Genomic DNA, 23,644 nt, shown 5'->3' with positions numbered 1-23,644 from the left:
AGGTAAGCAGACCAGCGCAGAGAGGCAGCGGCCTAGAGGCAGGCGGACAGACGGACCAGGGCAGAGAGGCAGTGGCCTAACGGTGGGCAACCAACCAGACAGGCTAGGGCAGGTGGGCAGCAGGCTGGAAACAGACAGACCGACCGAGGCAGAGCTGGGGATAGCCAGGGCGAGACACAGAGGCAGCGGGCTGGGGACAGATAGTCACCTGTATATATGTTTGTACATATTTATTACTCTATTTATTTATTTATTTTACTTGTACATATCTATTCTATTTATTTTTTTTTGTTAGTATGTTTGGTTTTGTTCTCTGTCTCCCCCTTTTAGGCTGTGAGCCCACTGTTGGGTAGGGACTGTCTCTATATGTTGCCAATTTGTACTTCCCAAGCGCTTAGTACAGTGCTCTGCACATAGTAAGCGCTCAATAAATACCATTGATGATGATGATGATGAGATAGGCAGACCCTGGTCGACCCCCGGCCCACGCCCTCCCCCTGGCCTGGAATGCCCTCCTTCCGCAATAATAATAATAATAATCTTCCGCAAATCCGCCAAGCTAGCTCTCTTCCTCCCTTCAAAGCCCTACTGAGAGCTCACCTCCTCCAGGAGGCCTTCCCAGACTGGGCCCCCTCCTTACTCTCCCCCTCCTTCCCCTCCCCACAGCACCTGTATATATGTATATACATATATATGCTTGTACATACTTATTACTCCATTTATTTTACTTGTACATATTTATTTTATTTTGTTAATATGTTTTGTTTTGTTGTCTGTCTCCCCCTTCTAGATTGTGAGCCCGCTGTTGGGTAGGGACCATCTCTATATGTTACCAACTTGTACTTCCCAAGCGCTTAGTACAGTGCTCTGCACACAGTAAGCGCTCAATAAATACGATTGATGATGATGAAGATGACCGTCTCTATATCAATCAATCAATCGTATTTACTGAGCGCTTACTATGTGCAGAGCACTGTACTAAGCGCTTGGGAAGTACAAATTGGCAACACACAGAGACGGTCCCCACCCAACAGTGGGCTCACAGTCTAAAAGGGGGAGACAGAGAACAAAACCAAACATACCAACAAAATAAAATAAATAGGATAGAAATGTACAAGCAAAATAAATAAATAAATAGAGTAATAAATATGTACAACCATATATACATATATACAGGTGCTGTGGGGAAGGGAAGGAGGTAAGATGGGGGGATGGAGAGGGGGACGAAGGGGAGAGGAAGGAAGGGGCTCAGTCTGGGAAGGCCTCCTCTCTATATGCTGCCAACTTGTACTTCCCAAGCGCTTAGTACAGTGCTCTGCACACAGTAAGCGCTCAATAAATACGATTGAATGAATGAATGAATCTGTACATAAGTGCAGTGGGGTTGGGGCGAGTATCTAAGTGCACAGCCGGGTGGGACGAAGTTTATGAGTCAGGCGGGGGGGGGATCGGATCCAAATTTTCAAGTGTGATTCAACTGACGTAGCACAGAAAAGACAGTCAGACTTTTCAGATGACTTAACCTTGAATCAAAAACCTGCTCCGAAAAACCTGCCAGGGGCTAGGGATAATGCCATTATGTCATTGGTGGGTCAGCCGAGTGATTCAACCAGGCTGAATCCTGCTTTGGTGGCTAGATGATGCTACAGGGAACAGTGCCAGGGGAGGATGGGGGTGAGTCATCTAACATTTCTAATTTCTCCCTCTACAACCCCAACTTTCCTCCTGCTAAAACACGAATTTCTAAATACTTGACTATCAATTAACCCGGCCCAATCCTGATCCTGCTGGTGTTTGCAGCGGGCACAACTCTGTGTGGGGGAGAAATGCCAAGGGGTTGCCATTCGCTTGTGTGAAGAAGTGTTTCCTTTGTTTTGAATTTGCCACCTTCAAGTTTCAAACTCTTCCGGTGGTTGGGGGGATTTGATGAACAACTCCGAGCTCGCCCTTGACAACGCCTTTCCGCCTTTTTTGTTGACTTCGATCGTCAACAATCCCCCATCCTCATAACCGCCCCCGCAACCTTCTCCTTTCCTGCCTGAAAAGTTGTAATACTTTCAGTCTTTCTTGGCAAACTTCTCCATTCCCATTCCTTTAGGGGGCTTTTTTTTTGTCCTTTCAGCTTACGAATTCCCTAAGGAAGCAGGGACAGGATTGCAGAGACAATTATGGCAGTGGTTTTATCCACTATCAAGCAATCAATAGTATTTACTGAGTGCTTATTAAGCACTTGGGAGACTACAACAGAGGAGAAGCATGGCTCAGTGGATAGAGCAAGGGCCTGAGAGTCAGAAGGACCTGGGTTCTAATCCCAGCTCTGCCACATGTCTGCTGTGTGACCTTGGGCAGGTCATTCAACTGCTCTGCACCTCAGTTACATCATCTGCAAAATGGGGACTACGGGTGTGAGTTCCATGTGGGACAGGGACTGTGTCCAACCTATCTTCTTAACTGCCCCGGTGCTAAGAACAACGCTTGGCCCATAGTAGGCAGTTAAATAAATAATAATAATAATGATGGCATTTATTAAGCGCTTACTATGTGCAAAGCACTGTTCTAAGCGCTTGGGAGGTAACAAGGTGATCAGGTTGTCCCACGGGGGGCTCACAATCTTAACCCCCATTTTACAGATGTGGTAACTGAGGCACAGAGAAGTTAAGTGACTTGCCCAAAGTCACACAGCTGACAAGTGGCAGAGCCGAGATTTGAACCCATGACCTCTGACTCCAAAGCCCGGGCTCTTTCCACTGAGCCATGCTGCTTCCCGTTAATACCGTAACGAGTACAAGAAGTAGAACATAACAGAGTTAGGCAACACATTCTCTGCCCAAGATGAGTTTACAGGCTAGTGCGGCAAAATATACTATTTTGTTTCCCTGTCCTACCCTGAATGATCTTCCTGATATCAGCTTTTTTGCCTGCTGCTACACATCCAACACAAAACTTGAAGAAACGGTTGAAAAAAAGATCACTTCAAGATTTCTTTTATTACTACTAATAATAATATTGGCATTTGTTAAGCACTTACTACATGCCAGGCATCGTACTAAGAGCTGGAGTAATAACAAGTTAATTGGATTGGACACAGTTCCTGCCCTACATAAGAATAACAATAATGATGGCATTTATTAAGCGCTTACTGTATGCAAAGCACTGTTCTAAGTGCTGGGGAGATTACAAGGTGATCAGGTTGTCCCACTGGGGGCTCACAGTCTTAATCCCCATTTTTACAGATGAGGTAACTGAGGCACGGAGAAGTTAAGTGACTTGCCCAAAGTCACACAGCTGACAACTGGCGGAGCCGGCATTTGAACCCATGACCTCTGACTCCAAAGCCGGTACTCTTTCCACTGAGCCCCGCTGCTTCTCTGTTGTAGTCTCCCAAGTGCTTAATAAGCACTCAATAAATACTATTGATTGCTTGATAGTCGATAAAACCACTGCCATAATTGTGTCTGCAATGGGACTCACAGTCTTAATTCCCATTTTACAGATGAGGGAACTGAGGCACCAAGACGTGAAGCGACCTGCTCAAGGTCAGTGACAAGCTGCAGACTGATAGACCCGGGGCCCATCGGCTTATTGTTGTTTGGTCATTTGATTTCCTTTTCCTTGGGTGCATTTCCTTCTGTAGCATCACAGCTGACCTGTTGGAGCAATGAACTGCATGTGCGGCTCGTTGTTCCGTAAAGTCTTTTTTCGCTGCAGGTTTTGGGGAGAACACTGTTGGGCAACCAGAGAGCATTCATTCTTCTGTCTGGACGAAATGCAATGCGAGGCGGGATTAAAACACCTGTGTGCAGATCTGCGGTACCTAAACACAGGCTTCTTCGAACAGAAGGCAAACCTTGTGTTTTCGAAGAACTCTCACCAGAAACATGATCTGTGAATGAGTACCTCTGAGAGGTATGATCTGCCAGGCAGTCTCTACCTACTAAACAGCAACTCTGAGACTGGGTCAGTGAAAATGATAGCAAGATTACAGTTAATTGCAGCAAGCCACGCAAAGCATCATCAACATACTGCGCGCCACTTGATGAAAGGGATACTTACAGATGCCTATGGTCTGACTTGCAAGTCCAGTTAAAGAATATCTGTCACCAAGAAAAGGAGCATGGCCTAGTGGTTAGAGTGCAAAGCTGGGAGCCAGAAGGACCTGGGTTTCTAATCCTGGGTCTGCCACTTGTCTACTGTGTGACCCTGGGCAAGTCATTTCACTTCCTCAAGGCCTCAGTTACCTCACCTGTAAAATAAGGATTAGGACTGAGCCCACCCTGACTGCCTTGTATCTATCTCAGTGCAGCGAGTGATCCATTGTAAGCGCTTAACGAATACCTTTAAAAACAAACAAAAAAAAAAACCTCCCAGAAATAAATATCAAAGCTTAATAGAGTAAAGGCTCTGCAGCCTTTAAAAGACAAGAAGAGGAGAAGCAGTGTGGCCTAGTGGAAAGAGCACGTGCCTGGGAGTCAGGAGACCTGGGTTCTGATAATAATATAATAATAGTAATGATGGCATTTGTTAAGCGCTTACTATGTGCAGAGCACTGTTCTAAGCGCTGGGGGGGATACAAGGTGACCAAGTTGTCCCACGTGGGGCTCACAGTCTTAATCCCCATTTTACAGATGAGGGAATTGAGGCTCAGAGAAGTTAAGTGACTTGCCCAAGGTCACACAGCAGACATGTGGCACAGTTGGGATTCAAACCCATGACCTCTGACTCCAAAGCCCGTGCTCTTTCCAATGAGCCACTGATCCCGGCTCTGCCACATGTTTGCTGCGTGACTTGGGGCAAGATACTTCACTTCTGTATGCCTCAGTTCCCTCATCTGTAAAGTGGAGATTCACTACCTCTTCTCCAACTTAGACTGGGAGACCAGGGTGGGTCAGGGACCTTGGATATTCCCCAGCACTTAGAACAGTGCTAAACACAGAATAAGTGTTTCACAAATACCACAATTATTATTACTATTATAATAACGATGATTACTATTAGAAGGGAAAGATGTTGGGTTCTCCCAGGATTGTACTCCTGCAAGAGAAGCAGCGTGGTTCAGTAGAAAGAGCACGGGCTTTGGAGTCAGAAATCATGGGTTTGAAACCCAGCTCCACCACATGTCTGCTGTGTGACCTTGGGCAAGTCACTTACCTTCTCTGAGCCTCAGTTACCTCATCTGTAAAATGGCGATTAAGACTGTGAGCCCCATGTGGGACAACCTGATCACCATGTATCCCCCCCCAGGGCTTAGAACAGTGCTTTGCACATAGTAATCGCTTAACAAATGCCAACATTATCATTATTACTCTCCCAAGCACTCAGTACAGTGCTTATTATACAGTAAGCGCTCAATAGACATGAATGAATGAACTGCAAGAACTGCCATCGGAATCATTTCAATGAGTCATTTAGCTGCCCAATTTCATTCATTCATTCAATTGCATTTATTGAGCGCTTACTGTGTGCACAGCACTGTACTAAGCGCTTGGGAAGTACAAGCTGGCAACATATAGAGACGGTCCCTACCCAACAATGGGCTCACAGTCTAGAAAGGGGAGACAGACAACAAAACAAACCACGTGGACAGGTGTCTAGTTGTCGGAACAAATAAGAAATAAAACTAGATGCACATCATTAACAAAATAAATAGAATAGTAAATATGTACAAGTAAAATAGAGCAATAAATGTGTACAAACATATATACAGGTGCTGTGGGGAGGGGAAGGAGGTAGGGCTGGGGGGTGGGGAAGAGGAGAGGAAAAAGGGGGCTCAGTCTGGGAAGGCCTCTTGGAGGAGGTGAGCATTTAATTGATCAGCATTATGTACTGCTTCTCTCTGCAGCTCCACTGCATTAGTTGTGGAGACGAATAAATGCGCAATTCAGGGGGTTGTAAGAGAAGCCTCCTACCCTACCCAGACCCCAGAACCCTGGTGGTATAAAGAAATTGAGGAAAAGAGTCAAAGAGAGAGGCTTTCTGTGTGGACAGCGTGAGAAGAATAATAATTAGGGTTTCACCCGGCACCCTGGGAGGAGGAGACACAATCATCTCCCCATTATCCTTGCCAACTCAAACAATTTTGGGGGGCCTTGGCTGGGGATAATGGTGCAGCAGATGTTAGCTGCTTGTCTGAACGGGGGACAAGGGTGGGGAGAGGAAAGCTCTTTTTCCCTTCTGAATGGTGGTGTTCTTTTGCAAGCCAGGAGGGGGTTGATGTGGGATGCAGACTGTAAGCTCGCTGTAGGCAGGGAATGTGTCTGTTAATACTGTCCTTTCCCAAGCACTTAGTACAGTGCCCTGCATACAGTAAGCGCTCAATAACTAGGACTGCCTGCTTACTGAATTCCCTTCACTAGGCCTCCTCTTCCTTTAACTCCTAAAGGTGGTTGTGTTAACATCCAGGATCAAGCGATCATATTTAGGGCGTGCTTAGTGTGCTTGGGAAAGTACAATGGAACATTACCAGTAGATACACTCCCAGCCCGACCAGTCGATCGTATTTATTGAACGCTTACTGGGTGCAGAGCACCGTTACTAAGTGTTTGGGAGAGTACAATATAAGCAGAGTTGGTAGACACGTTCCCTGCCCACAATGACTTTACAGTCCAGAGGGTATTAACCAGATATTATGAGTCTTAAAGCCTTTGGAGATGAACCTCTCTGATTAAACAGACAAGATTGCCGTTTTGAGCTCTCGGTTCTGAGGAGCCGAAATAACCCCGCTACTTTCGTTTTATCAGTTAACGGGGGACTGATAAACTAAAGGGACTGGGAGAAGACTAAAATGGACAAATCTTCCCATTTGCTTTCCCATCAAGATTTCCTCTGGCGGAGCGGAACATCACTAAAGGACAGAAACGAATCCTCAATTTGATTGTCGGCGTCATTTTGGACTTCACTACAATTTTAGGCTTTGAAAAAACCTCCTCAATTAATATCACCTCAGGTTTATAATACTAATGCCAAGAGCTAAACATACCCTCCACGTAGCCTAATTCATCCTGACAAACATTTCTGTGAAGTTGCTTGCTGTTTTGCAGCTGGAGAAATGAGACTCTGAGGGCAGGCGACTTCCTCCAAGCCGCAATGAGTCAGTTCTTGGGCTTCAAGAAATACTCTCTGCTTTGGCTTGCAGTTTCGACATTAATCTGAAAATCTCATTCCTATGGAAACCACACCGCGACAGTATCTTCGAGGTACAACTAATGAACGTCTAATTCTCTCATAGAGTTTGCACTCTTGCAGAACTCTAGAGTCGTGAAAAACTTGCACTGAAGTACTCACTTGTCTGATGTCACACCCCTAACTGCACACTTGTCTTCCCACCCGGTGGTGTGCTATACGTGTCGAGAAGCAATCTGGCCTAGTGGATAGAGCACCGAACTGGGAGTCAGAAGGACCTGAGTTCTAATCCCGGCTCCGCCATTTGTCTACTATGTGACCTTGGGCAAGACATTTCACTTCCCTGTACTTCAATTCCCTCATCTGTAAAATGGGGATTAAGATTATGAGCCCCATTTGGGTCAGGGATTGTGTCCAAACCAATTTGCTTGTATCCACCCCAGCCCTTAGAACAGTGCCTGGGTACATAGTAAATGCTTAACAAATATCACAATAATTATTATTATATCCAGATAGGCTCACCTTGTCAATATTTTCTAGTTCCCTAACAGTAGTCTAAAGGAACCACAGAGTGAAAGCACATCATGATGTTACTTTTACTTCCTGCTAAATGGTTAAACTTGTGCGTTTCAAAAAGATAAGCTAATTTCCTCCCCCCAATCCATCAACAATATTTACTGAGCACCTGTGTGCAGGGTACTGAAGTATGGACACCACAGAACTGGCTAGCTTAATCCTTGCCCTTAAAGTTCCTGCAACTTAGTGAGGGAAACAGACGCTAAAAGAAATGACAGATAAGGAAGAAGAAATAGGGTACAAAAGTATGCATGCGGAGGCTTGTGGAAGTACTGAAATGGCAATTAGAGGAACACAAGGTAGGGAGATTAGAAACCAATCGTGGAAGACCTCCTGGAGGAGATGCCGTTTTTTTAAGGGTTTTGAAGATGGGGAGAGCAGTGTGGTCAATCGGCTGTGAAAGGAGAGTGAGTTCCGGAAAAGAGGGAGGGCTTGAGCATAAGGGAATCAGAGGATCTGTGTTCTAATCCCTGCTCTGCCACATGTCTGCTGGGTGACCTTGGGCAAGTCACTTCACTTCTCTAGGCCTCATCTGTAAAATGGGGATCAAGACCATGAACCCATGTCCCACCTCATTACCTTGTATCTATCCTGGTGTTTAGAACAGTGCTAGGCACACCGTAAACACTTAACAAATACCACAATTATTATTATTATTAGTATTACTACTAGAATGAGGAATGGGGAATGAGACTCCAGTAAGTACATTAGCTGGCAAAGAACAAAGAATTCAAGCTGGAGTGTAGTGGGAGAAGAGAGTGGAGAAGGAGAGACAGAGCTGATTAAGTAAGAGCTGATTAAATATCTTTAAGTCAATGGTCAAGAGTTTCTGCTTAATGCAGAGAGGGATGGGCTGCCATGGGAGGGTTTTGAGTGGGGAGATGGATGCCAAGCGATGTTTTAGAAAAAGTGACACAGGCAACCAAGAGGTATGGACTGGGTCAGTGAGATTTGTGGGGGAGGCTGATGCAGTAGGCAAGCAGGAATTAAGACAAGAGCCTGGATCGGTGTGGTGACCATTTAAGTGGAAAGGATTCTGGAAGTGTTGTGAAGCAAGAACTGGCAGGATTTTGCAACGGACTCAATATGTGGGTTGAAAAGAGGGCAGAGTGAAGAGAAATGTCACGGTTCCGGGATTTAGAGAGCTGTGCACTGTTACCCCACCCCAGAAGCTACCTAAAGAACCACAAAATGAGTGAAAATAGATCAGAGACCTACTAAGAAGTCGAAATTTACTAATTTTAAGGATAAATGCCCCTGTAATAAAAAATATATCCTCTCAACTATATGGTAACTACTAATGTTACAGCATGGCTATCTTCTGGAGAGATCCGATAACAGTTTTAATGCTAAATATTTAATAGTAATGGTCCCAATCCTAAAATGGAGTACTCCAAGAGGGAATACTTTTTGACTCAGCCAAAAGATCAAGCCTCAATGTGGAACTACTAATTACATGATAAACCTAGAAAGCATAGGAAAAAAAGGGCCTAGCTGTGATCACAGCCACTAAATGGTTCCCTAAAAGAAGCAGGACATCAAGTGATATCTTTCTTATTAAATATTTACCAGCAGCCATGTGTACCTCAGGCACCATATAGGATGCAAACTGGTCCTTGGTTTTAAGCTTGGATTGTTGCGGGCAGAGAACGCGGCTACCAACGCTACTGTACTGTACTCTCCCAAGCGCTTAGTACAGTACTCTGGATACAGTAAGCGCTCAATAAATACAACTGATTAATCATTAGGGATGGATAAAGATGTATAAAGGCCTCCTTAGGCCCAATACCTGACCATCCTCTATGGTTTCCCGAGTTGAAAAGTCAAGAGTCCCCTAGACACAGGACAGGAACTAAACAAGCAGGGGAGGTACAAGCAATATTTTACTATTAATCAGTAACATTTCCTGAGCACTGTACTAAGTGTTTGGGAGAGCACAACACAACAGAATTATCAGGCACATTCCCTGCCTACAATGAGCTTACAGTCTAATATGAGAGTTTATAATTGCATGCACTACCCAAAGCTCACCAGGAATAGAAAAGGGACAGAAAACACTAAGACACACACACATGCTAGGATGCAAGGAGAATCAGTGTGGCCTAATGGAAAGAGCACAGGCCTGGAAATCAAGAGATCACGGTTTTAATCCTGGCCCTACCACTTGTCTGCTGTGTGACCTTGGGCAAGTCCCCTAACTCCTCTGTGCCTCGCTTTCTTCATCTGTAAAATGGGGACTAAATAACTTGTGGGCAGGGAATGTGTCTGTTATACTGCCTTCTCTCAAGTACTTAGTACAGTGCCCTGCACACAGTAAAGCACATAATACAACTGACTGACTGTTCTCCTTCCCCTTAGACTCTGAACCCCATTTGGGGTAGGGAATGTGTCTGACCTTTTTATCCTGCATTTACCCCAAGGTTTCGTACAGTACTTAGCATATAGCAAGCACTTGAGAAGAAACAACGCAACCATTAAGGATGGGGCATATATGCTAAAGAACGGGAAAGGGGAAACAACAGAGGTTCATGAACACAAGCTGAGGATGTGCACATCCTTAATTCCACACTTAATTGCCCAGACACTCCCCATAACACAAAGTATCTTCTTTGTTTCATCATCTCACCATTTATCTTGGGAAAGAGCCCGGGCTTGGGAGTCTGAGGTCATAGGTTCTAATCCCAGCTCCGCCACTTATCTGCTGTGTGACTTTGGGTAAGTCGCTTAACTTCTCTGTGCTTCAGTTCCCTCATCTGTAAAAAGGGGATTAAAACTGTGAGCCCCATGTGGGACAACCTGATTATCCTGTATCAACCCCAGCACTTAGAACAGCGCTTGGCACAGAGTAAGCCCTTAACAAATACTATCATCATTACTATTATTATGATTATTATTATCCCTCACCAATTACCACTTCCTCCTCAGCAAACCGATAAAAGGCTGTCGGCTCAAGGACGGAAAGGGACCACAGAAGAAGCCGGTCACGTCTGTTCGAATCTGGCTAGAATGGTTTTGTCCTACTGAGGCTTTATCTGTATCTGCCGTCTAAGCTAACTCATAGCATGCAAGGTTCAAATGCTAGAAGCGCTTAGGAAGCTGCTTTCACAGACAGCTGAGGATGGAATTACAGTGGAAGGAGGAAAAAGAGCAAATTCCGTGTGGGCAGGAAGCAGGTCTTCCAACTCTGTAATGGCCTACTCCCCCAAATGTTTAGTACAGTGCTTAGCATACAGTACGTGATCAATAAATATGATTAATTGATTTGAACAAGTCATGGCTACTATCACACAAATGTGAGAAGTATGGAATTTAGAGGCTAGCATGACCTTAGAGGCTCAGAGTTCTAGTTTTAGGTTGTGGGCAGGGAATGTATCTGTTTATTGGTATACTGTCCTCTCCTAAGCGCTTAGTACAGGGCTCTGCACACAGTAAGCACTCAATAAAAATAACTGAATGAATGAAACAAAGTGCCTTCATGGCCATTAGCTAACCCAATCCCCCTCCTACACCTCCTCCCTAGACTAGGAGCCAGGGCTGGTTCTAGAACCAGAAGGACATCCTCAAAATTCCTTCAGAGAAGCAGCATAGCCTAATTAATGGATAGAGCACAAGCCTGGGAGTCAGAAGGTCCTGGGTTCGAATCCCAACTCTGCTGCTTCTCTTCTGAGTGACCTTGGGCAAGCCGCCTCAGTTCCCTCATTTGTAAAATGAGGTTTACGACTGTGAGCCCCACGTGGGACAGGGACTGTGTCCAACCTGATTACTCTGCACCTACCCAGATGCTTAGAATAACCCCTGGTATGTAGCAAGTGCTTAAATACTATAAAATTGGGGATCGCGGTCTAAAAGGGAGAAATGGTATCTTAAATCCATTTCACAGATAAGAAAACTGTGGCCTAGGCAAGGGGAGTGACTCGCCAAAGCTCTCATAACAACAGGCAAGTGGTGGAGTCAGATTTAGAACCCAAGTCTCCCGATTTTCAGTCCTGAGCTCTTTCCACCATGCCACGCTGATTTTCTTCACCAATCAATCAGTAGCAGGTCTTGACACCTACTGTGCGCAGAACACTGTACTAAGCTTGGGAGAGGAGAAGCGAATTAGAAGGCGGTAGTAAGCACTTTAATACAATTAAAAAAAAAATATTCTCTGGTTCTCTGGTTCTGCACTGGTCTTGGTGATTTGGACAGCTCCACAGAGCTGTGTTTCTTCCAGTTCCCTCAAGATCACAAGCACTTTGTGGGCAGGGAATGTGTCTGTTATATTGTTTTATTTTACTCTCCCAAGCACTTAGCACAGTGCTCTGCCCACAGTAAGTGCTCAATAAATATGATTGACCGATTGAGGAGAGAGACCTGAGCCCATATAGATGGGCCTTGAGTCACTGGACCCAGAAATCTGCCAAACCCCAGAGCCGAGGGAGGGCTGGATGAGAAGTGGCAGTGTGGCTGGAAGAGCTGGAAGAGCTGGCAGTGTGGCTGGAAGAACACAGTCCTGGGAGTCAGAGGACCTGAGTTCTAATCCCGGCTCTGCCAAACGCTTGCTGTGTGACCTTGGGTGAATCACTTCCCTTCTCTGTGCCCCAGTTCTCATTCATTCAATCATATTTATTGAGCGCTTACTGTGTGCAGAGCACTTTACTAAGTGCTTGGGAAGTACAAGTCTGTTCTCCCTCCTACTTAGACTGTGAACCCTATGCGGGACAGGGACTGTGTCCAACCTAATTCACCTGGATCTACCCCAGGGCTTAGAACAGTGTTTGACACTGAGCTCTTTCCACCATGCCACGCTGATTCTCTTCACCAATTAGTCAGTAGCAGGTCTTGATACCCTAACAAAAAAAAAGGGTTCCAAGAGTGCAGAGAAGTTGCCCCATAACCAAGCCTTTTATGCATATAATGTTGGAATCCACCCAAGTTGCTTTTGTAGTCAACGAATGGTATTTATTGAACGCTTGCTGTTTAGCACATCTGCTCACTTCCTATGGATGTCTGATACAGAGAACCTTTGATCCAGACAGACAAAAAGCCATGGAGACACCCGGACAACTGCAAAAACACTGAACAGGGACATCACTTCAAATACGTACGTGAGAAAAAACATTAATGTATTTCTGTAGGATGAAAATTGCTTAGCCAACTAAGTAGTTGTTAGGGAGAGGAGAAGAACGAACCACCGCTTCCAGAAAGTTGGGGAAGCTCTGAAGGGAAGGAGCATAGCACAGCTCTGGGAGTCGGAGGACCTGATTTCTAATTCCGGCTCTGTCCAGTGATGTTGGGCAAGTCACTTTTCTGTGCCTCATTTTCCTCATTTGTAAAATGGGGGTCCAAAGCCTGTTTCCCCTCCTACATAGACTGCGAGCCTTAAGTGAAACAGACTGTGACTTTCATCTACCCTAGTGCTTACTATAGTGCTTGGCATGTGCTAAGTGCTTAACAAATAACAGTTATTACTATTAGTACATTTGATAAATGATTATAGGGAAGATACATAGAGTTTTTCCAAACAGATGATGCAGACTGACTGGAGATGAGAATGGGAATATTGGGGTAGCGCACATGTTTTTTCTGAAGGGCAATTAAGGGGAGGAAAACCAACTATGTAAGAGAGAAAATAGATTAGGTAATCTGAGACATCCTAAGGAAGGGCATTTTGCTGAGCCAAAGTGGTGATAGGGCAATGGGGAATTTGGCAGAATTGAAAGAGGAGGAATAACAGCAGTGTGCAAAAAACACCCCCACTTTAACAGCAGTCAAAGCAGTGTGCAAAGAAAAGTCACTGTGACGCTTCTTGATCCTCTGTAGTATTTTTCCAAGTACAATTCAAGTAAATGCAACACAGTAATGAACACCAGTTGCAAGATGTTTTCTATAATTGTTGACTGGGAAATCCTTACAAAATGTGATTGTTTTGGAAGGAAATATTTACAAAGCAACCAGTTAATTGTAACAAAACTGCCCTTGATTGTAATGAACATTCACTCTTGATATTGTTGCTTTTATAAGCGAATTCAACTAAAACCTGACTTTAAATTATATCTGCTCAATTGCACAGGGGTATTTTATCACTCCCTCCAATCCCCACACGACTCTTTTTGAACTTTCCTTCACCTGGATTGCTGCCCCTCGTCCTCCCACCCAACCCCGGTGCCTTCTCGCAGGTCAATACTCACGTCACACACACAGGAATCATCCGCACGTGCATGCTCGTCACGCATACCAGGTGTGGGTCACAAGCACGGGCACATGCTTGCCCACACAATACCCAGGTTTAGGCAGCAGCCCTTATTAAAAAACAGGCACATCTCCGGAGCTGGTGCTCCCCTTAATTTAGAATCACTTGGGCTCGTTACAGGAGATCTAGATTTGCACTGCTGCGTGGCTTAGTGGAAGGAGCACGGGCTTGGGAGTCAGAGCATCTGGGTTCTAATTCCGACTCTACCACTTGTCTGCTGTGTGACCTTGGGCAAGCCACTTCACTTCTCTAGGCCTCAGTTCCCTCATCTGGAAAATGGGGATTAAGACTGAACCCCATGTGGGACAACCTGATTACCTTGTACCTACCCCAGTACTTAGATCAGTACTTGGCACATAGTAAGCACTTAACACCATAATTATTACTATTATTGTTATTATTATTATTCGATTTTGCACCTGGAAGCACAACCTATCAATGGTAATCGTTGAACACTTACTGTGTGCACAGCACTGCACTAAGCGCTTGGGAGAGAACCAAAAAACAGAATTGGTAGACATGCTCCCTTCCCTCAACAGGATTATAGTCTAGAGGAGGCTTTTTGCTTGTTTTTTTGGTGCATTTTGCAGATACCTATGTAAAAACCTCTGAAAAAGCCAGGTTTTGCCAGCAAAATTCATCCTGGATCCAGATTTGGCCCAAAGTGAATCCCACATGCATCTGACCTCCAAGTCTGGTCAGAACCCGAAGGGAGTTAGGGCCTGTGAAGTAAGCACGTAATAATAATAATAACTGTGGTATTTGTTAAGTACTTACTACGTGCCAGGCACTGTACTAAGCGCTGGGATGGAGGTGTGCTATGGTCACACATGTTCGATAACGCAGTTGGAATAAACTATGAGCTCATTCAGAATGCCACAAAATGTGAGTTCTACCTGTTTCAATCAAAATGAAACCACCATTTTCAATTAGTAAAAAAGATCCCAATATATAACATTGTTGAAAACAATCGTCAAAATGTTATTGCCAATGTAAAACCGTTGTCATCCTTCAGCACCTAAGCCTAAAGACAGAATTTAATCTCTTCTCGGATCTTATGGAAACCTTAACTGAAACTCCTCTTAAAAACTAAAGTAACTCAAAAAAGAATGGTGGGAAACCGATCAATAAACCTACAGTTCCAAAATGAAATGTGAGCAATGGACAAATTTTAATAAGAGGATCAAGTTTGAATTGTATATTATAAAGTACTTACTTTTTCATATTAATGTTGGTCTCCTTCTCTAGACCGTAAGCTCCTTATAGGCAGGGAACTTGTCTAATTCTGTTGTATTATACTCTCCCAAACACTTAGCACAGTGCTCTGTAGACATTAGGCACTCAATAAACACCATTCTTATCATTATGATAAGAAACTTAAACAACACTGACCACACCTAATGGTAAGACTTAACAAATAATAGACACAAGGAACACATTAAATGGTTTGAATCTCAAGGTCAACCAAAGTAATATTTCACGGTGATAACGTAAGCTAAATTACAATCTTGCCGAAAAAAATGACTAAACTAACCAATATTTTTGAATTCCCATAAGATAAAAATGTGTTCACTTCGAATGTGACGGCAAATGGAACTTTTTCTAATAGAGTATAATAGTTTGGAGAAAATACTGGATTATTTAAATTGCTAGGAGTGAACAAAGAGAAAACGATATTCCGCTGCTGAGTCAGTGTAAATTCCACTGAAGGATAAAATGAAAAAAATAAAAAAAAGAAAGAATTGTCCTTCCTAAAAGTGATAACATGGCCAATTTTCTAAAGACAACTGCAACTATGACCAATTGGAAGAAACCTGATAGGATTTAAAATGCCAGGTTGTACATAATTCAACTCAGTGTTGTTAAGATGGAAATGAACACACAAAAAATGATCTGGTTCTCTATAACATGGTATCAACTATAATTTGAAGGGCAAGTTCAACTGCTGTGTATAGTGATCTCAAAATGACAGTGTCCAGGGACAGTGACAAATGGTCACCCCAGAAGCGGCAAATGCACCCTCCAATGACCTCAGAAACACTCGTATTTTGGGAGGTGGGAAGGGGGAGAAAGAAGCATGTGATTCTCAGGTCTCGTCCATTGGGTGATTTTGTTTCTCCGGGATTTCCCTTAAGGCTGAGTGACTCCATGAAGACTATACCTGAGAATAACTTCAAATTTGGGGGGAAAGGAAAGACAAAAATAACACAGGTCATCTTCCTCTCTGCCAGGGATTCAGAGTCAAGATTTAGAGTACTGCCTACAACTGAAAAAACAAACTGCACCTCTTGATCATTCACTTACAGGGATTTATTATGCCCGTAAAGGGGAGAACACATTCTTCTTCAAGTTGCTTCCAAGCTATTTGGTGATTTTCCGATGTGATGCAAAGTATGACGATGTTTTAAAAATTCTGAGTGAAATAGTTACATTAAAAAAAGTTCCTAAAATCCCACGTCTACCTTTTTTTCATGGAATTTCAATTCAGTCGTATTTATTGAATGCTTACTATGTGTAAAGCACTGTAGCAAGAACTTGAGAGACTATTTGCTAGCATTTACTATAAGCCAAGCACTGTACTAATCACTGGGGGAGATACAAGCATGCAGAAGCAAAGTGACTGCCCAAGGTCACGGAATAGAAGGATGGCAGAGCTGGGATTAGAACCCAGGTCCTCTGACTCCCAGGACCGGGCTCTTTCTACTAATTAGACGACGCTGCCTATCTTGCCTTGGTACAGTACTCTGCACACATTAAGCGCTCAATAAATACAACTGAATAAATTGGTGCCTCGAATTTTAAAATTAAAAATGCTAATTCACCTCCAGTACCAAACCTACAGCTGAATGGCAGAAATGTAAGTTGGGATTCCCCCCCACCCCGCCCACCCCAAATTTCTTTTTGTGGGGATTCTCCTTTTCCTCATTAATGCCACAGATGCCCCCTCTCTCGGGGTGGCATTAACAAGATGCTCTCACATCTTACTGCGGCCCCTGGAGCTCCAGAAGTTGCAGGGCTTTGCCAGGGGGACCAGGCTTCTTCTCCCCATCTACTGAGGGGGTCAATCAATCAATCAATCGTATTTATTGAGCGCTTACTGTGTGCAGAGCACTGTACTAAGCGCTTGGGAAGTCCAAGTTGGCAACATATAGAGACATTCCCTACCCAACAGTGGGCTCACAGTCTAAAAGGGGGAGACAGAGAACAAAACCAAACATTCTAACAAAATAAAATGAATAGAATAGATATGTACAAGTAAAATAAATAGAGTAATAAATATGTACAAACATATATACATATATACAGGTGCTGTGGGGAAGGGAAGGAGGTAAGATGGGGGGGATGGAGAGGGGGACGAGGGGGAGAGCAATTGGACCCTCCCAATCGCTTAGTCCAGTGCTCTGCACATAGTAAACGCTCAAGAAATACCACTGACTGATCCGCACTGCAACGCAGGTGACGGGAAGCAAACTGCAGGTTGTGTTATTTTTCCCCCAATCCCGTCCCGCTGATGTAGCCCAGCCGGACTCCTGGGTCCCAAAGAGGTCACCCTGATTTCTAGACTATGAGCCCGCTGGTGGGTAGGGACCGTCTCTATATGTTGCCAACTTGTACTTCCCAAGCGCTTAGTACAGTGCTCTGCACACAGTAAGCGCTCAATAGATACGATTGAATGAATGTAACCCGGACTGTCTAAGCTACGGAAACGGGGATGCTGCTGCCTCCAAAATAGACCACTCCACCCTCCCCGCTCTCCTGCTCCTTCACCCGAGCATCTGTCATACTTTGCACAAGTGGGGTGACTCCAACACTATTTCCCACATTGCCCCCAACTGCACCAAGCGCTTAGTACAGTGCGCTGCTCACAGTAAGCGCTCAATAAATACGGTTGAATGAATGGATGAATTAGGATCAGCACTCTTCATTCACCCCTCCCTTGGGCCCACAACACTTATGTCCCTGTCATAAAATGTCTTCATGTCCCCTGCTGCACTGGAAACTCGCTGCACTAATTCTGCTGTATTGAGTGCTTAGTACAGTGCTCCGCACACAGCTGATGCGCAATAAATTCCACTGATCGACTGATGACTGACTCTGCGGCACGGTAATCGATCGTATTTATGGAGCGCTTATTGGGTGCACAGCACTGTATGATGTGCTTGGGAGAGCACGATGCAAAGGGATTAGCAGATTCCTACTGTACTCTTCCAAGCGCTTAGTACAGTGCTCTGCACACAGCCAGCGCTCGATAAATGTGACTGATCGAATGATCAGCCGGGGCTCGATAAACATGATTGATTCAGCAGCCAGCGCTAAATATGATTGATTTATTGATTGAATGAGCGGCTGGCGGTCAATAAATATCATTGATTGACTGATCGACTGAATAAACAGCCGGAGCACAATAAATATCATCGATTGAATGAGCAGCCGGCAGAGGTTCCCCAGGAGAAAATGACACCCGGAGCAGGGTGGGAAGGAAGCCCGCCCACCTCGTCCCGGGGATGATCCCAAGTCCTCTAACGGGTCCGGGCGGATCGGAGGAGGCCCTGGGGGCCCTGAGAAGCTTCCCTTCCCTTTCTTCCTGGGCTTGGGAGTCCAAGGACGTGGGCTCTAATCCCTGCTCCGCCACTTAACAGTGCTTTGCACATAGTAAGCTCTTAATAAATGCCATCATTACTTGTCTGCAGTGTGACCTTGGGCAAGCCACTTTGCTTCTCTGAGCCTCAGTTCCCTCATCTGTAAAACGGGGGTGAAGACTGTGAGCCCCACGTGGGACAACCTAATTACCTTGTAGCTACCCCTGTGCTTAGAAAAGTGCTTGGCACACGGAAAGCACTTAAATACCATAATAATAATAATAATTATTATTATTAAGAGTGGGAGGGCGTGGGAGTATCAGTGGGGCGGGGGGATGAGAGGACCCTCAGCACCCCTTCCAGGGGCAGTGGAGCCCCCCTTTTTGATCCCCCCAAAATCACACTGGGTGGGGGGTAATCGGAGGAAAGGAAAATCCTAGTCCAGGAGATGAAAAGCAGCATGGTCTTGTGGCTAGAGACCGGATCTGGGAGTCAGAAGGACCTGGGTTCTAATCCTGACTCCCCCACTTGTCTGCCGTGTGACCTTGGTCGCATCACTTCCCTTCTCTGTCCCTCAGTTCCCTTATCTGTAAAACCGGGACAGAGCCCGTGAGCCCCATGGGGGACAGGGAACGTGTCCCACCTGATCTGCTTGTCTCCACCCTGGCGCTTAGAACAGTGCCTGGCACATAGTAAGCGCTTAAAAATACTATTATTATTATTATCCCTCAGGAACCAACTTTGCAGAACTCCGGCAAACTTCCCGACCCCCAGATCTCAGTCCCCTCATCTGCAAAATGGGGATGAAGAAGACCGTGAGCCCGAGGCGGGACAGGGACTGTGCCTAACAAGACTACCTTGCATCTACCCCAGCGCTTAGAACAGTGCTTGGCACATAGTAATCGTTTAACACCATAATTAGTACCTCAGGGGACTCCCAAAATTGGGCGAACCCCCTGGAGGGGGGGTGGGGGGGTCACAAGGCACTCACCGACCAGAAACCAGGGAGCACCTCGTGACCTTGGGCAAGCCACTTCACTTCGCCGTGCCTCAGACCCCTCAGCCGCAAAATGGGGATGAAGCCTGCCAGCCCCCCCGGGGGACAACCTGATTCCCTTGAAGGAACCCCAGCGCTTCGGAGAGTGCTTAGCACAGCGCTTTGCACATAGTAAGTGCTTAACAAATGCCATCATTATTAGTAAGCGCCGAGAAATACGGTGATAATTAGTATTATTACGGTGATAATTACTATTATTATATTACCTCAGGGATGAACCCTTCAAGTCCCCCGTGGGACAACCTGATTCCCCTGGAGGAACCCCAGCGCTTCGAAGAGTGCTTAGAACAGCGCTTTGCACATAGTAAGCGCTTAACAAATGCCATCATTATCAGTAAGCGCCCAACAAATATGGTAATCATTAGCATTATTATGGTGATAATTAGTATTATTATTTTATTACCTCGGGGGTGAAGCCTGCGAGCCCCCCCCGTGGGACAGACCTGACTCCCCTGGAGAAACCCCAGCGCTTCGGAGAGTGCTTAGCACCTAATAAGCGCCCGACAAACACGGTGATCATTAGTATTATTACGGTTATAATTAGCATTATTATTTTATTACCTCAGGGGTGAAGCCTGCGAGCCCCCCGTGGGACGACCTGGAGGAACCCCAGCGCTTCGGAGAGTGCTTAGAACGACACTTTGCACATAGTAAGCGCTTAACAAATGCCATCATTATTAATAAGCACCCAACAAATACGGGGATCATTAGTGTTATTACGGTAATAATTAGCATTATTATTTTATTACCTCAAGGGTGAAGCCTGTGAGCCCCCCGTGGCACGATCTGTCCCTTAGAACAGGGCTTTGCACATAGTAAGCGCTTAACAAATGCCATCATTATTAGCGCCCAACAAATACGGTGATCATTAGTATTATTACGGTGATAATTACTATTATTATTTTATTACCTACGGGGTGAAGCCTGTGAGCCCCCCATGAGACGACCTGTCCTATGGAACAGCGCTTTGCACATAGTAAGCGCTTAACAAATGCCATCATTATTAGTAATCTCCCAACAAATACGGTGATCATTAGTATTATTATGGTGATAATTAGTAGTATTATTCTATTACCTCAAGGGTGAAGCCTGCGAGTCCCCCGTAGAACGACTTGTCCCATGGAACAGCGCTTTGCACATAGTAAGCGCTTAACAAATGCCATTATTATTAGTAAGCGCCCAACAAATACGGTGATCATTAGTATTATTACGGTGATAATTAATATTATTATTTTATTACTTCAGGGGTGAACCCTTCCAGTCCCCCGTGGGACAACCTGATTCCCCTGGAGGAACCCCAGCGCTTCGGAGAGTGTTTGGCACCTAATAAGCGCCCGATAAATACGGTGATCAGTAGCATTATTACGGTGATAATTAGTATTATTATTTTATTACCTCAGGGATGAACCCTTCAAGTCCCCCGTGGGACAGCCTGATTCCCCTGGAGGAACCCCAGCGCTTCGGAGAGTGCTTAGAACAGCAATTTGCACATAGTAAGCTATTAACAAATGGCATTATTATTAGTAAGCGCCCAACAAATATGGTAATCATTAGCATTATTACGGTGATAATTAGTATTATTATTTTATTACCTCAGGGATGAACCCTTCAAGTCCCCCGTGGGACAGCCTGATTCCCCTGGAGGAACCCCAGCGCTTCGGAGAGTGCTTAGAACAGCAATTTGCACATAGTAAGCTATTAACAAATGGCATTATCATTAGTAAGCGCCCAACAAATATGGTAATCATTAGCATTATTATGGTGATAATTAGTATTATTATTTTATTACCTCAGGGATGAACCCTTCAAGTCCCCCGTGGGACAGCCTGATTCCCCTGGAGGAACCCCAGCGCTTCGGAGAGTGCTTAGAACAGCAATTTGCACATAGTAAGCTATTAACAAATGGCATTATCATTAGTAAGCGCCCAACAAATATGGTAATCATTAGCATTATTATGGTGATAATTAGTATTATTATTTTATTACCTCAGGGATGAACCCTTCAAGTCCCCCGTGGGACCCCAGCGCTTCGGAGAGTGCTCAGAACAGCGCTTTGCACATAGTAAGCGCTTAACAAATGCCATCATTATTAGTAAGCGCCCAACAAATACGGTGATAATGAGTATTATTACGGTGATAATTACCATTATTATTTTATTACCTCAGGGGGTGAAGCCTGCGAGTCCCCCGTGGGACGACCTGCCTCCCCTGGAGGGACCCCAGCGCTTCGGAGAGTGCTTAGCACCTAATAAGCACCCGACAAACACGGTGCTCATGAGTATTATTACGGTGATGATTAGCATTATTATTTTATTACCTCAGGGGTGAGCCCCCCGTGGGACGACCTGCCTCCCCTGGAGGAACCCCAGCGTTTGGAACAGCGCTTTGCACATAGTAAGCGCTTAACAAATGCCATCATTATTAGTAAGCGCCCAACAAATACGGTGATCCTTAGTATTATTACGGTGATAATTACTATTACTATTTTATTACCTCAGGGACGAGCAGACTCCCCTGGAGGAACCCCAGCGTTTGGAACAGCGCTTTGCACATAGTAAGCGCTTAACAAATGCCCTCATTATTAGTAAGCGCCCAACAAATACGGTGATCCTTAGTATTATTACGGTGATAATTACTATTATTATTTTATTACCTCAGGGACGCGCAGACTCCCCTGGAGGAACCCCAGCGCTTCGGAGAGTGCCTGCCCCCCAGTAATAATGATAACGCTGGCATTCATGAAGCGCTTACCATGTGCAAAGCACTGTTCTAAGCGCTGGAAGGGTCCAACAAATACCAATATGATTAGGACGTTGATTGTGTTACCTCAGCGGCGTCGGAGGCGTTCTCCACAGCCATCTTCTGCCACGGGTCCGCCAGCTGGGCCAGCGGCATCTTCCCCCCGGGCTCCGTCCCCTTCGTCCCGTTCCTCCTCCCGGCCCCGTGGGGGTCTTCAGGTCGTCCCGGACGGGAGCGGCCCGATGGCGGCCCCGTCCCTTCTTCAGGCTCCCTCCCTCCGTCCCTCTCCTCCTTCTCCGTCCCTCAGCGGCTGCCCACTTCCGCTCCCAACATGGCGCCCGAGCGCTACCTGGCCCGCACAGCCGGCCGGGCTCCGGCCTCCTGCCCTCCCCTCGCCCGACACGCCCCCTCGCCGTGGCCACGCCCCTTTCCCCAAGGCCACGCCCCTCCCTCCTTCCCCCGCCTTTCATTGGCCACGTCCCTTCCTCCTTGGCCACGCCCATTCCCCCCGCCTTTCCGTGGCCACGCCCCTTCCCCTTGGCCCCTTCCCCCGCCTTTCATTGGCCACGGCCCTTCCCTCTTGGCCACGCCCCCTCCGTCACCTCGGCCCAGCCGGCAGCCACGCCCCCTTCCCCTTGGCCACGCCCCTTCATTCATTCCCCCGCCTTTCATTGGCCACGTCCCTCCCCCTTGGCCACGCCCCTTTCTTCACCTCGGCCCCAGCACGCAGCCACGCCCCTTCCTCTTGGCCACGCCCCCTCATGACTCCCCGCCCTCCACAGACCCCGCGTTTCCGTAGCCACGCCCCTTTCCCTTTCTCCACGCCCCCTCTCCCTCCCCCGTATTTCACTGGCCACGTCCCTTCCTCCTTAGCCACCCCCACGCCTCCCTCCCCGCCTTCCCGTAGCCATGCCCTTTTCCCTTTGGCCACGCCTCTCTCCTCCTCCTCGGCCTTTCATTGGCCACGTCCCCCCCCCTTGACCACGCCCCCTCATCGCCTCAACACATAGCCACGCCCCTCTTCCTGGCCACGCCCATTCATCCCTCTCCTACCACCATCTTTCCGTAGCCACGCCCCTTTCCGCACTGGCCACGCCCCTTCCTCCCGCCCCGCCTTTCCGTAGCCACGCCCCTCTCTTCATCCCTCGCCTTTCATTGGCCACGTCCCTTTCCCCGTGGCCACGCCCCTTTCTCCACCCCAGCTCCTGCACGTAGCCACGCCCCTCCTATTGGCCACGCCCATTCATTTCCCGGCCCTGCAGCCCCCACCTTTATGTAGCCACGCCCCGCTCCCCTTGGCCACGCCCCCTCCCCCGACTTTCATTGGCCACGCCCCTTTCA

The 23,644-nt window shown here is 46.2% G+C and overlaps 1 protein-coding gene across 2 annotated transcripts in view; it reads right to left on the bottom strand.

Moving 5' to 3' along the window:
- RPS6KA3 (ribosomal protein S6 kinase A3) overlaps positions 1–22,459 on the bottom strand; it is an 81,736-nt gene extending 59,277 nt beyond the window's left edge. For both annotated transcript variants that reach the window (XM_038757180.1, XM_038757181.1), the window contains exon 1: positions 22,391–22,459. In XM_038757180.1, the coding sequence (XP_038613108.1) occupies positions 22,391–22,459 (69 nt within the window). The remainder of the gene's footprint in view (positions 1–22,390) is intronic.
- Positions 22,460–23,644: the final 1,185 nt, after the last annotated feature.

Source organism: Tachyglossus aculeatus, chromosome 15 (assembly GCF_015852505.1).
Source record: "Tachyglossus aculeatus isolate mTacAcu1 chromosome 15, mTacAcu1.pri, whole genome shotgun sequence".
NCBI lineage: Eukaryota > Metazoa > Chordata > Mammalia > Monotremata > Tachyglossidae > Tachyglossus > Tachyglossus aculeatus.
The sequence above is the reverse complement of the archived record's forward strand: the minus strand, read 5'-3'. Positions and strand labels throughout refer to the sequence as shown.